This window comes from Anser cygnoides, chromosome 3 (assembly GCF_040182565.1).
Source record: "Anser cygnoides isolate HZ-2024a breed goose chromosome 3, Taihu_goose_T2T_genome, whole genome shotgun sequence".
In the NCBI taxonomy this organism is placed as follows: Eukaryota; Metazoa; Chordata; class Aves; order Anseriformes; family Anatidae; genus Anser; species Anser cygnoides.
Window position 1 is genome coordinate 28,347,645 of NC_089875.1, and position 13,155 is coordinate 28,360,799.

The 13,155-nt window shown below is 36.2% G+C and overlaps 1 protein-coding gene across 9 annotated transcripts in view; it reads left to right on the plus strand.

Annotated features, from left to right (window-relative positions):
• The window catches only part of PLEKHH2 (pleckstrin homology, MyTH4 and FERM domain containing H2), a 59,723-nt gene that overhangs the window by 28,928 nt on the left and 17,640 nt on the right, over positions 1-13,155 (plus strand). For all 9 annotated transcript variants that reach the window (XM_048057637.2, XM_066993782.1, XM_066993779.1 and 6 more), the window contains 10 exons: positions 679-1,667; positions 2,681-2,756; positions 3,223-3,317; positions 3,962-4,106; positions 6,439-6,575; positions 7,677-7,787; positions 8,040-8,126; positions 8,649-8,807; positions 9,508-9,588; positions 12,813-12,992. In XM_048057637.2, coding sequence (XP_047913594.1) covers positions 679-1,667; positions 2,681-2,756; positions 3,223-3,317; positions 3,962-4,106; positions 6,439-6,575; positions 7,677-7,787; positions 8,040-8,126; positions 8,649-8,807; positions 9,508-9,588; positions 12,813-12,992 — 2,060 coding nt within the window. The remainder of the gene's footprint in view (positions 1-678; positions 1,668-2,680; positions 2,757-3,222; positions 3,318-3,961; positions 4,107-6,438; positions 6,576-7,676; positions 7,788-8,039; positions 8,127-8,648; positions 8,808-9,507; positions 9,589-12,812; positions 12,993-13,155) is intronic.

Consider the following 13,155-nt stretch of genomic DNA (forward strand, 5'->3'; position numbering starts at 1 on the left):
CTGTTTTAACTCAGGGGGAGCACGTAGGCCTCCCTGACATGCTTCAAGCTATAGCTCTCTCTTGCAAAACCAGGTAAAAGTGAAAAGCATAAGCAGAGCTATTTTTAACACATCTTTCCCTAAGCATTTTTATGAGCCACTCTTGTATATCTTAAGCATGCTCCACTGAGAATATGGTAATAGCTTGCAGAATAAATTTCTGTAAATAAACACTGTGGATATCCTCAGAATATTTGATTTGTTAGCGTAAATCTTTTCTGTCAAGCTTTTACTCCGCTTTAATTTTCTCTAGATTTAATAAAGCAGCTAAATGCATATGCCCTCTTAAACCATTGTTTTGTCTTTTTTCTAGTTTTTATTTTCATACATATCTGGTTTACTGTAACATTTACTTTAACATGCACTCTGCTCATCTGTACATTTATTGCCATATTTAGTTTGGCTAAAACTTGGAGTATTGTCTATTACATTTTTTTCTTAAATACCGTTGCAACTTCAGTTGCATTCAAAAATTTGTAATATTTTTCTTACAGATTATTATATACAATATTCAGAAAAAAATAAATGTGCTTACTTGAAATGATTACCTACTTACTATTTGCAGACATAATGACAAAATCCTTTAGCAGTCAAATTTGCTAAAGTAATTTTCTCCTGTTCATTGTATTTGTCTTCTAGAGAAGGATATCCTGGAAACTACCTTTGCTGGTCCTGCACATGAAAGCAATAAAGGTCAGAAGTCATTGCAGCAAAGTTCCTCAGGATCAGAGCAGAACAAAAATGTGAGAACAAGTTGTTCATCCAAAGATATAGACAGTGACATGTCAAAGAACTCGTGCACTACAGGGAGTGACTGGAGCTCAGATGAGGATGGAGGAGATAATAAAGGACTGAAATCCAGGTGTGCATCCACTCTCTCAAGCCACACATCCGAAGAGAACGCTAGGTACAGTAGAGTGGGAAGTGAAATGTATTTGACAGCTTCTGATGACAGTAGTTCTCTATTTGAAGAAGAGAGTTTGGGTGTTCAGAAGACTCAGCACAAAAAGTTGTACTCCTGGCAGCAAGGGTCCCAAAGAAAAGGTCAGAACAATCCAGGTGGAAAGTGCAACTCAGACTTCACAAGTAAGAAGAAAGACCAAGATAGTTCTTCAGATGAACTGAACAAGAAATTTCAGTCTCAGAGGCTAGATTATTCATCCTCATCCAGTGAGGCAAATACCCCAAGTCCCATTTTAACCCCTGCTCTAACCCCTAAACACCCAATCCTAGCAACTTCTTCAGGCTCTCAGTACCCGACACCATCAGACTCTCCCTCAAATTTGCCACCTCCAAAGTTACGGACTCCTAATGTGTTTAGTACAAATTCAGCTTTGGCAAAAAAACACTTAAGCCAGCCCCAGCTGAGCTCTGATAGAATGTTTGGTAAAAATAGAAATGCTATAAGCATGATACGTCCGTGGAGACCTCAGGAAACAGACATTGATCTGGTGGATGGAGAAGATACAGGTATTTTAGAGAAAATGGAGATTGGCTGTGATGAAGGAGTGTTTACCTATGACTGCACTGAAGCACAAATTGCTGAAGCCCAGGAACCCTGTGATACGACAAAAAGAGCTGCTAGCAACAAACCTCCAACCCCACCATTACATCGATTTCCTTCCTGGGTAAGAGTAATTCTAGATACTTTTCCTGACAGTGAAACTTAACTTATCTTCATACTTCTCTTCTATGGTTTTTTGTTGCCTCTACCTTTCCCATTCTGTAACCCCCAAGACAGGGTGTTACCTTAATTGAAGTTAAGAGGAGAAATCCAGAAGCAAGTTTGAATTGAAGCACAGCATTTCAGCCATTGAAAAACGTATTTTTTGTAGAGAAGAGCTTTTTTTTTAATGTCACATCTAAGTTGCATATGTCTTTTTGTGTATAACCAACAAGGTAATGCTTGTGAATGTGTTTATTTATTTCAGTACAAATAGAGACTTAAAAATGCTGGTGTCAATGCTGTTACTATAACCATTGTACCACTCACAATATAAACAATAAGTTGACAGACAACAGCTACTGATTACAGAAGTTACTGATTATTTTTTTCCAGAAAAAAATTTAAAGCCATCATTCGGGGAATTAAAGTAGATACTAATTTTTCTAACACAAAATCCAAAACTAGCTCCATCTATACTTACTGATTCTGCAGTTCCACAGTCCCATTTAGTGATTCAGAGGTGAGTAATGCGTTAATATAACACATTATTTCTGCTGATATACTTTAGTACATAATTTTTTCATTGTAGATTTTCATATTCTAGCTTTCTAACACAAAACTGTTGAAAAGTTGTCTCCATAATGTCATGTTCCTGTTCTTAACTATATAATCTTCCATTAAAAAATATTCTCACTTTACCTTCTTTGGCCACTGATAATAGTATATTTAAAAAGAAGTTAAATGAATGAAAATAAGTTTCTCATTTTGAGAAAAAAAGATTGAATCATGCAATGGGTATGGTGGGTATGGCATATAAAACAAGGATGCATTTTTCAGCCACCACCGATGACACCATTTTATCAACCATATTATCACTTGAATGTATTAACACAAAGACTAGAAGGATATGGGGAGGCTGAACAAAAGTAATTGTGTTTTAATTGTCTACCATCAAATCCATTCTTTTTATGTTAGGAAAGCAGAATTTATGCTGTAGCCAAATCTGGCTTAAGGATGTCTGAAGCTTTCACCATGGAATCTCTTAACAAAAGTAAGTGGTTTAGTTGTTCATTGTCTCATGAACAAAAATTCTCTTCTTACAATTACTGGTAAGAAAGGACCAAATGTCCCATGTTCCTCTAAGATACTAAGATTCAATTACCTGCTATGTAAAACCTTGAAAATCATTGTTTGTCTTTCCATTGCCTTCTATTACTTTGCCTCTTGACTTTGTGCTGAATTTGTACTTTGTTCACACCAGATTTCTTTCCAGTTCATTTTGAAGATTCTGTACCAAATATCAGGGTGAAAGATTGTACTTTCAGTTTAAAAAGGGTTAATGGTCATGATTACAATTTATGTATTGTAAATTTCAAAAACCTATAATCTCACATCCAGAAGAATCAGGAGTTAGTTCAATTTTTATAGCTGAGCTATACAGTGCAAAAAATCAGAATTTGGTAAATTGAGGGGGTGTAACTTAGGAAGGTCATTTATACAATGTGTTGCTTTTTTAGGTGCTGTTTCATTAACTCCATACTCCATATCTGGATTATACACATCTCTGATATATAAGAACATGACCACTCCTGTCTACACCACTTTGAAAGGGGTAACTGCATTACTGTTTAAAGGACATGTTTAAATACCATTACGCTTCACATCCAAAAACTTGCTTTTTCACATTTGAGGCTACCATGCCAAATGTGTCATAAGATCATGGTTAGAGGTTATAGAACCCCAGAAGTAATGGAAATGTCAAATAGCTGGGAAAAAAAACAAAACCACTGCTCCTTATAAAATGTTACCAGCCCAGGTCAGTCTTTCTCAGGTCCCTTGCTGATTTTTTCCAAAGACTTGTTAATTATTAAACAGAGCCACATGGTGTTCGATGTCATAATTAAAAGCGTGTGTGTGTATATAGAAATGTCTTTGTGTCAGTGCCAAAACTGTTTTTATTCAGATAGCCAGCAGTAACTAATCACAGCATTTTTTTTTATGGCAGCTTTTTGTGATTGGAAAGACCCATCTCTTAAGTTTGCCTCAGTTTTCTGTTTCAAAGTGTGGGGGTGGTTGAGGATACAGAGGACAGAGGGAATTCAGTTTTATGTTGATATTTGTGTGCCAAAACTCACAGCCCAAGCAAAAACAGCTTTGAATGTTACAAAGCCAGCAGAGCTCTGCCACAGTATGAAGGAAACGACTGATACTTTTTACGCAAGATGATACCAAAGAATGTTGTGTTAATTTCTGCAGAAAGCAACTCAAATAAGCAACAGCCCATTTATAGATGAGTCGTCAGGATCTGAGGAAGAAGACAGCTCTCGGTCCAGCTCAAGGACTTCTGAGTCCGATTCTCGAAGCAGAAGTGGACCGAATAGTCCTCGGGCTATGAAACGAGGTAGGCAAAAAACAGAAGAAGAATGAACTCCTGAGGAGCTTGGAAAACTGAACAGTTTGCTTTATCTTCTTAGAAATTGATTTCTTAGTTAAATTGCATGGACATCTCAAATCGAGGCTTCTATCTAAGCTATCAAAGCCTAGATCTATTCAAGCAGGAGAAAAGACAGTTGTGTGTGGCTTTCTTTTTATTGCTGTTATTGAAGATGGATGTTTAAGGCATTAGTCTAACTGTTGTCATGAGGGAAAAGTGACTTTTACATTTAAAGGAAGAAACTCCATTTTACTTGTGCTCTGTCACACAAATTATTCCCTATAACCTTTAACTGCATGTACATAAAATGACCTAGAAGAAAGTAACTGCTAGCAGCAAAAAAATACATACTCTTTTTATAAAAAAAAGTAATAGTTTAACATGATTAGAAAGCAGGTGTGAAAGTTCCCCCAACAGAGTATTTGGTTCTCATCTCATCTCATGCAGTGGTGGACTTCTTTCCTTTTTATAGTGACTGTTTTATGCAAAGATGTAGTTAAAACACTTGAATCAAGTAATGTTCTTTTTTCAGAGGTAAATCTCACAGCAGTACATAACCATGTGTTTTCCATCTGCGAAATGAAAATAACATGCTTCACTACATGGCGAGATACAATGCTTCTTCATTAGGTGACAGTATCACTGTTAACTCCCTGAGAAGGTTTCTTCACTGGGTAAATCAAAGGAGTTTACAATCTAACATCCTAGTACTTACATCCTCCGTTATGTATTGCTTAGCAATGCAAAATAGCATTATTTGGTTGTTCCTGTTACATATGTTAAAATCCCAGTGAGCTAGAGTTGCACTCACATCACCCTTGAGCAGGCAAAAACAGCTGCTGATTTGCTAGGAGTGTTTCAGTGCCAGCCAGACATGCCATCGAGGCTGTTTCATTTCCCAGGTCTGCCTGCTGCTCTCCAAGGAACGAACAACCTTCTTTGACCTTCAAAGCTCTCTCAGCCAGCTTTCTTAGGGCCAGGACATGCAACCTTCCCTGCCTGGGTCTTGTCCTTCACTGGATTTCTCCTGCAACTCTTGTTTTTTATGTAATGCCAACTGAAAAGACCAAAGTGCTTGTCTGTGGTGGTCCCGTTTCCAGTGCAGTAGTTACAGTTCTGCCACGCTAATGTGATAAGGACCCATAGTTCCTGCGTATGCACCTCATCATGTTTGCACGATAGGAAAGGTAAATCAGCTAATTTCATAGCTGATTTCACCCACAGTTTACATCACTACTGTAAAATTGAGCCATTCCCTTTGTCTGTACTTCCTTCTTCAAAACTAGCCCTTGCATTACTTCATGCATGGAAAGTTTTCTTAACCACAAAACACATATATACGTATGAGATCACATTGTTTAAAAATCTAGGCAGTCGCAGATTTGTCTAGGAGCATAATTAGCTTGCTGCAAGATCTTACATGAAAAGAGAACAACGGACCTGAAAGCCCAGGTGGCTTGCCAAAACAATAAATGAGAAAAGCATTTCTTTAAATCAAATCAGCTAATAAGTTTGGAAATCAATGAAACAAAGGAAACATGACATCTTCATTTCAGTCTTGGAGAGTAACCTTTCAGAACAGAACACTGGTCAGAAAGTAAAACTTTACAAAAGGACATGTTTGAAAATCGTTATTTCTATGATGAATTTAGAGCAGTTTGAATTTTTATTGCTCATTCACTAGAATTTAAAACAGGGTGCATTTTTTTCTAGGAGTAAAGCTAATAAACTTTTTTAAAAATCCTGAAATCTGAAATTCAGACTTTCAAAAGATCTCCATATAAAAAATAATACTAATTGCAAAACAAAGACGGTAACCTACAACTTCAACATAAAGCAGATGTTGAGCCTAGCTTTTTAGTACCTATGCACATGCATTGGAAATCTAGAGACTAGAGAAAATGACAGAAAGAGGAAGGAGCAAGTTACTTAGTTTAATTAAAGATCCTATATTTGTTTTGTACAGAATAAATGCGATATAGGGCACTGACTTCCTCCTCTAAAAAAGGTGTAGTAATATAACAGAAGGTCATAATATATAGAAGACAATTACTTCTTGTTTCATTCATAAGTAAACAATTAATTATGAAGAAAATGGGATTCTAGCTATTAGCATTGTACTAATAGTTAGATATGCTGATATTTTTATAAAAAATGCTCGGTTCCTAATGGATTTACGCAGATACTTGTGTTTGCCTGTATATCCTACTCAGATATTCTTTCTGCATGGATGTTCTGACCTCATTTGGTTGTTACATAATAAATAAAAATACAGAGAAATATTTCTCTTTTAACTCAGGTGTGTCTCTGTCTTCTATGACCTCAGAAAGTGACTATGCTATTCCTCCTGATGCATATTCAGTAGATACAGACTATTCAGAGCCGGAGCAGAAACTTCCTAAAACCTCTTCCTCATCTACTGATAATGGAAAAAATGTAAGTACTGAAGTTCTTTAAAGAAGAAGTGTACCTGTGGTGCTGTGTGTGTATTTGTGTTCAAAGAATACTACCAAATTTCTGTATTCAGTCTTGCCAACTCACAGACTGCCTTATGAGTACAAATAGCAAAATATATCAGCAATAAAGTAACCATATAAGACTGCAATAATTGAAACAAGGTGGAGGATAATTCTGAGCTTTCTGTATAGTTCATGGAAGTAGGTAGACAACTCCCTAAGACAATTCAAAGCACTTAAGTTTCTTTCTTGGAACCAGATCTGGTATCAGATTGCATAAAAATACTAAAATCAGCTTAAAATTATTATTTGAATATTCAAAAAAAATAGGAAGGCTTTCCACTGAAGGAGCTGGAGTCATCAGTAGAAATCTGTGCTCAGTAATTTGTTTCTGTAGCTTCCTCATACTGGGAAAATGACTTGAGGCAAACTAGAGAAATCCTAAGCAAAACAGCATAGTAGGATCAGACAAAGAAACCAAACCATTATAGGGTATTGGTCTGTCTCTGTGAGCTTTTTAATGGTCTGCGTTAGTAGTGTTTTGGCATAAAAGTGGATTGAATGACTGATGACAAAAATAATTTCTTTTAAGCTTTCTTCACAGAGCAAAACTGTGAACTCTGTTCTACCGGTGTACACAATGAACGTATGTCTTTGCAGAACTCTAAATTACACTGTGTTATATCTGTTCTGTAGGTCAGGCCCTAAAGTTTGGGAAACATGATGTATTTAGATCATATTAATTTTGTTCTTTTTTAAATATAAATAATTAGAGTAAAATCAGGAATCATTATGTTCTTCATTCCTTTGTATAGTTCTGGGCAAATCACTTACTCTCCTTCATGTACTATAACTGTAAGTAGGGATATTAATTAGTTATCACACATGCATGGCATTTGTCTCAATGCTTGTAAAAATGCTGTCCTTGGAAGAAAAATCTCATAAAATTTTGTAATTGTTATTTAGCATGCTTATAAGTCATTCAAATGTCTGTGTGCGTGGTGTAATTATACAATATCTCTGGGGCATATAGGTATATTGGTGTACTTAACTACTTCTTGCATAACTTCTAAATAATCAGGAACCTTTGGAAAAATCTGGATATCTGTTAAAAATGGGTGGTAAAGTGAAGACCTGGAAACGACGATGGTTTGTGCTTAAAGGAGGCGAATTACTATACTACAAATCTCCAGTAAGTACATATAGCTATTTGCTGTTTAGTATTAGATTCTTTTTCTACTGAGAATTTAGGGCTGCTGGAATGAAAATAAATGTATTCCTGGTGTTTGAGCTGTAAGAGGACTCAGTTCCTCAACAGGCATACAAGTTACTCAATGTGTAAATAGGAAGTATTTATCAAGATTAATGCTTAAATGAGTTCTATGATTATTTATTACCATTTGTTGATGGATTTAAAATACTCTGTTCCATTCCTTCTATACAGAGTGATGTAATTCGAAAACCTCAAGGTCAAATTGAGTTAAATGCATCTAGCCACATTGAAAGGGGTGATGGAAAACAAACAATTCAGGTGCCTGCTTTTCTCTCTCTGTTTTTCGGTGGGTCTTTATTTCCTGCATCGCCAAAACATCCCAGTCACTGTTGGATTGGAAGTCCAATGTGGTCTTGGAATTAGTCAGTGCCCTTTGCTTAAAATCAAAGGGTCATTTCAACAATAAAAATGAGGGGTAGAAAGGCCTAAACATAGTCTTGTCTGTGTTGCTACAAAGGTCAGATTATAGCAATATGAGACAGATACAAAAAAAGAGAGTAGTCTTGGGACTAGACATTAGGGTTGAGTGAAGTTGTTTGAAATAAGATAAATTAGGTTTTATCAATTCTGCTGTACTAGAATCTTTCAGAAGGAGTCTCAGAAACTGTGGTTCTGTCTGGTCTACTTGGCCATTGAACATTTTGTTAATGCACAATTATTTGGGATAAATAAACCCCCCAAAGTGTGAAACTACATTGGGTAGTGTATGTTAAAACCTTCAAATTGTGGGGTGGAATGTGTAATGTTCTTAAAGCTCAAAACTCTTCTGCCACTTCGTAGCTGACCACAGAAAAACGGACATACTACCTGACTGCAGATTCTCCAAACATCTTAGAAGAATGGATCAAAGTACTACAGAATGTTCTTAAAATACAGGCTGCTAGTCCGCTTTTTATACAGCCTGAAATCAAGCCAACCATGAAAGGGTTACTTACAAAGGTAGGAACACTTTTCTTCCCCCAAATGTGCCTTATTCCGTATTTATTAAGAATAATATCTAGATGAAAATGGTGCTACAATAAAATGCAAGCAAAACAGACGTATTAGATTTCCCAGTACTTTTCAAAGTGAACAGTTGAGGAGGACTACCAACTAGCTTACTTTTCCAAAAGCTTTTCTTCTGGTCATTTGAGATTTGCTTTGTTTTTTCTTTTCAGCTTTTTAATTCATTAAAAGTTGTTGAGTTCTCCATTTGCATTTAAGAGGTGTCCTGGTTTCTCATGGCACTTTGAGACATGCATAAGTTGCAGTAGCTAATTAATCTAATTTATTTCAATTGAGTGATCCCTTTTAAGTGTTATTCACTGGAACAGATTATTTCAAGATAATAAGAATACTGTATAAAAGGATTTTTTCTCTTTCAGTTCTTTCATTTCCTTAGCTTTCATTACCTTAGGCCTGATCCAAAGCCAAGTGAAAACCTCATACTGTCTTTCCTGGACTTTAGGTCTTTATCTGGACTTTAGATGCCCTAAACCTTATACCTTTAACAGAGTTATGCAGTTTTAATTATTTGTTTAGTATGTGGAAAGGAATTTGAACTAAGTCATTTATTCACAGAATCATCAAAGTCTAGAGATGGTGAAAGGTAGTCAGTATTTTTCTGACCATGCTTGTTCCTGATATTCTGTAATTTCAGGTGAAACATGGATACTCCAAAAGAGTATGGTGTACCCTAGTCGGAAAAATTCTGTATTACTTCCGTAACCAAGAAGATAAGGTAGGTCCCTTACTTGTTTCCTCAGTGAGGGAAGAATACATACTGGAGTGAACAGTCTTTGAAAACTAAGTTTTGGCTTTATTAAGATACAGGTTGGCCTGGGTAGTATAAACCCATTTTATATTGATAACCAGACATTTAGACTTAACAGATTCTTAACTTGGAAGGTTCCTATGTAATAGACAGCATTATGGGCACACCCGTAAGTCTACTTCTCCTATGGGACCTGATATGTATCCTGCATCTTCTTATCCTTAGCCAAAGTGAGTGTCGGCACTGATTTGCCGACAGTTCAGGACTCCCTTTCTGTCAGGCTTGAGACTCATTGGAAAAGATCTGCTTGCCATTTACTTCCAGAAGTTGACCCTTTTTAATATATGTTTGCAGTGGGCAGTGACTGCAAGATTCAAGAAACGACTGGGTTTTTTATCCCTTGATTGTTTTCCGAATCTTGTTCTTTGGTATGTCACTGTGCCTCCACAGTGCTACAGGAAAGGCAGAGAGGACTAGCAGGGTGCAGAGAGTTTGCTGCTCTGCAGATGCACGTCACATGGGGGGGATCCTTTCCAATTCCCCATCAGAAAAGGAAAAGGAGCTCATGGTCTACAACTGATGAGATGGTTAGAAACGGAGATGGAAGAAGGCAGGAGAAAGGGAAGAGAAAATGATTTCTGAAACTTATGGAAATTACTTTTTAAGGAAGAAAAGAAAGAAATGGAGTTCAGTCAGCTTTAGGTTACCCTCACAACACCACCTAACTCTTTCACGTTGAGCCTGGTATTCAGTTCTCTACCTGCACTTCTGAATGTTGTCAGACCCTAGTATTTCCAGTATTTCCAGTATTTCCTAGTATTTCCAGTCATAATTACCTGCTGAGTCAGGACAAATTTACCTGCTGAGTCAGGACAAAAGACACCAGTCATAGTTTTGACTTGTCCTTTTGCTCCCAGGCCATTGTGTTTTGTCATCAAGAAACACATTTTCATGGAATTGGGTCAGGAACAAGATTTTGAGAAAGCCTACAAGAATTCTTTTGAATATCCCTGAGGTTATGAATATTTGATAAATGCCCTTATTACCTAGCTCTATCAGAATTACCTAGCTCTATCAGAAGGACTGCTGGCACTGACAAAAATGTTAACACTCCCCTGAGCCATTAAAACTCATAAGAGTTCAAAAAATACAGAAAATCTCCTTTGTTACTTCTGATCCATGCAAATATTCATACTGGACCCATTAGTTTGTAGTCTCTCTATAAAGCTAGTTGAAATACCCTTTGTTGTCTTTCCCTTTTTTTATCCATTTTTAAACATTCAGCTAAAGCTTATTTCTATATCAATAAGATGGCCGTAAACATCCATCAGAATATTTTATTTTAATTACTATTTAAAAGTAGTACAGAGCTAGGGAATCAAATGACTAGACTATTGACCTCTAGCTCATTTTACACTTAATTTAAGTTACATTTTTCTCCAGTGAAGAAATCTCTGTGTTTAAAGTACCTGAATTTACACACACTTACCTTTGAAGATACGTGGTTTTTAGCAAGCCCTTAGAAGCATCCAAGAAGTTTGCTGGTTCCTTATGAGTATATCCCTAACATTTGGAAAAAGTTTTGCTATCTCTCTTAAGGCAAAATTGGAACTAATTTACTAGCTTGCAACAGAATAAGCATTTAGCTTTTGTAAGCAGAATGTGTTTTTAAAATGCTATATATGAAAAGTTCCCCAGAGCTAGTTCATTTGTAATGTTCAACAATTGGCTAATTAAAAACATATTTGTTGTAGCTGAATGTGAGTGTGCATGAAAAAATTACACAATCTGCAGTAGTTAATACAGTAATGAAGTCCTTTTAAGTGGCCTTTCAAAATGGAATGCAAATAAAAAAATCAGCCAGTTGTATTTAAGTTAAACTTAGTGAAGAAATAGGTTGTGACTATTTTTATATGCCATGGCATCTTACGATTCTCAGAATCTACCTTGTTCAAAAAGTTAAATGCTTCAGAAGTGCCACAGAAAACACAGATCACACCATGCATCTTCAATCCCTACTAGGGAGTACACTGAAATATAGAGCCACCAATGTGTGATGTTTTCTTCAAATGATTATATTAACTGCCCACTTTATAAAATCACGATTCAAGAAAGCCACTTGAGATTGAGTCAGGCTTGGCAGCTACTCTCCACTATCAGGTTTTCATTTTTTAAACAGTTTTACTGAGAAGCTAAGAGTCAGCCTCATCTGCTTTTCACTGTTGTTAATATGTTAAGACCACTTACTTCAGGCTTGTACGAGAATATGGCACGGATAAGATGAGATTCTAGTTGCTCTGGAGCCCAACCATCATTTTGCCAAAGGGAAACATCTCTTTCTTTCTGCTGAATCTCTAAACATTACTAGACATCACAAACGATACAGAAACAATAGTCAAGGCTTCTCTACAACATTAAATACCAGACTCATTTGAACATCATGATGTATGAATGGCCAGAGGAAGAGCAGTGGTGCTATGGAAAGGGAGGGACCTTTACATAAAATAGCCAGAAAAGACTGTCAGCCTCTGTCAGTCCTTTCACCCAGTTATGAAGATGGATGTTTGTGTGGTTTCCTGTTGATAATGAGTATGAAATACTTCTAGGAAAACTTCCTTTTGAATGGCATTTCATACAAAATATTGCATGATAAATGATCATAACTATACATACAACTTAAGCCTCAAATATTTTGGTTTATCGGACTGGAGAATGAAACAAATTAATAAGGTCTGCTACACAAAACATTTACCTTTTGAATTTATAACATGAATGAAATAGATACTTCAACACTGCTGTCCTCTGAAATGACAAGACTATTATTAAGGCTCTAGTCTTGACCCAAGGAATTTTTACTTGGAAGCAGGTCTGGAAACTCTGAAAACTTACTTCTCTCACCCTAACAGACATTTATTACATTAATTAGATACAGAAGCAGACCTGGAAAAGAATTTTAAAAATTCTCGCTTTCAGACTTTAGCACATATCATTCACATATCATTCATTTGTCTGCAACAGCTCATTTATCTTGCATTACTTGGCAGAAGTGAAAATGAATAAATATAAATGAGTATTGACGGCAGTTTTATGTTTTGTTTTGGTTTGTTTCTGTTTGTAGAATAAGAAATATAACATTAGTATGCACTGAAATAAACATGTGCTCTCTGACTACTTCTGATATTTACTTTTAGTTTCCTCTTGGTCAAATCAAGCTTTTTGAGGCCAAGGTTGAAGAAGTTGATAGATCCTGTGACTCTGATGAAGATTATGAAGCTAGTGGCCGCAGTTTATTATCAACACATTACACTGTTGTTATCCACCCCAAAGATCAAGGACCAACTTACCTTCTTATAGGATCCAAGCATGAGAAGGTAATGAAAGGACTTTTTAATTGAGTTTCAGTAACATGTCTATGACTGTGGTGCTATGATATGAACATTTCCTAAAGATGACGGGAAAGGGGATCTGCAAGTCATGTGTCCTGTAGTTTGATGTAATAAACAAAGAGAAGTACCTATTTCATGAACATTGATC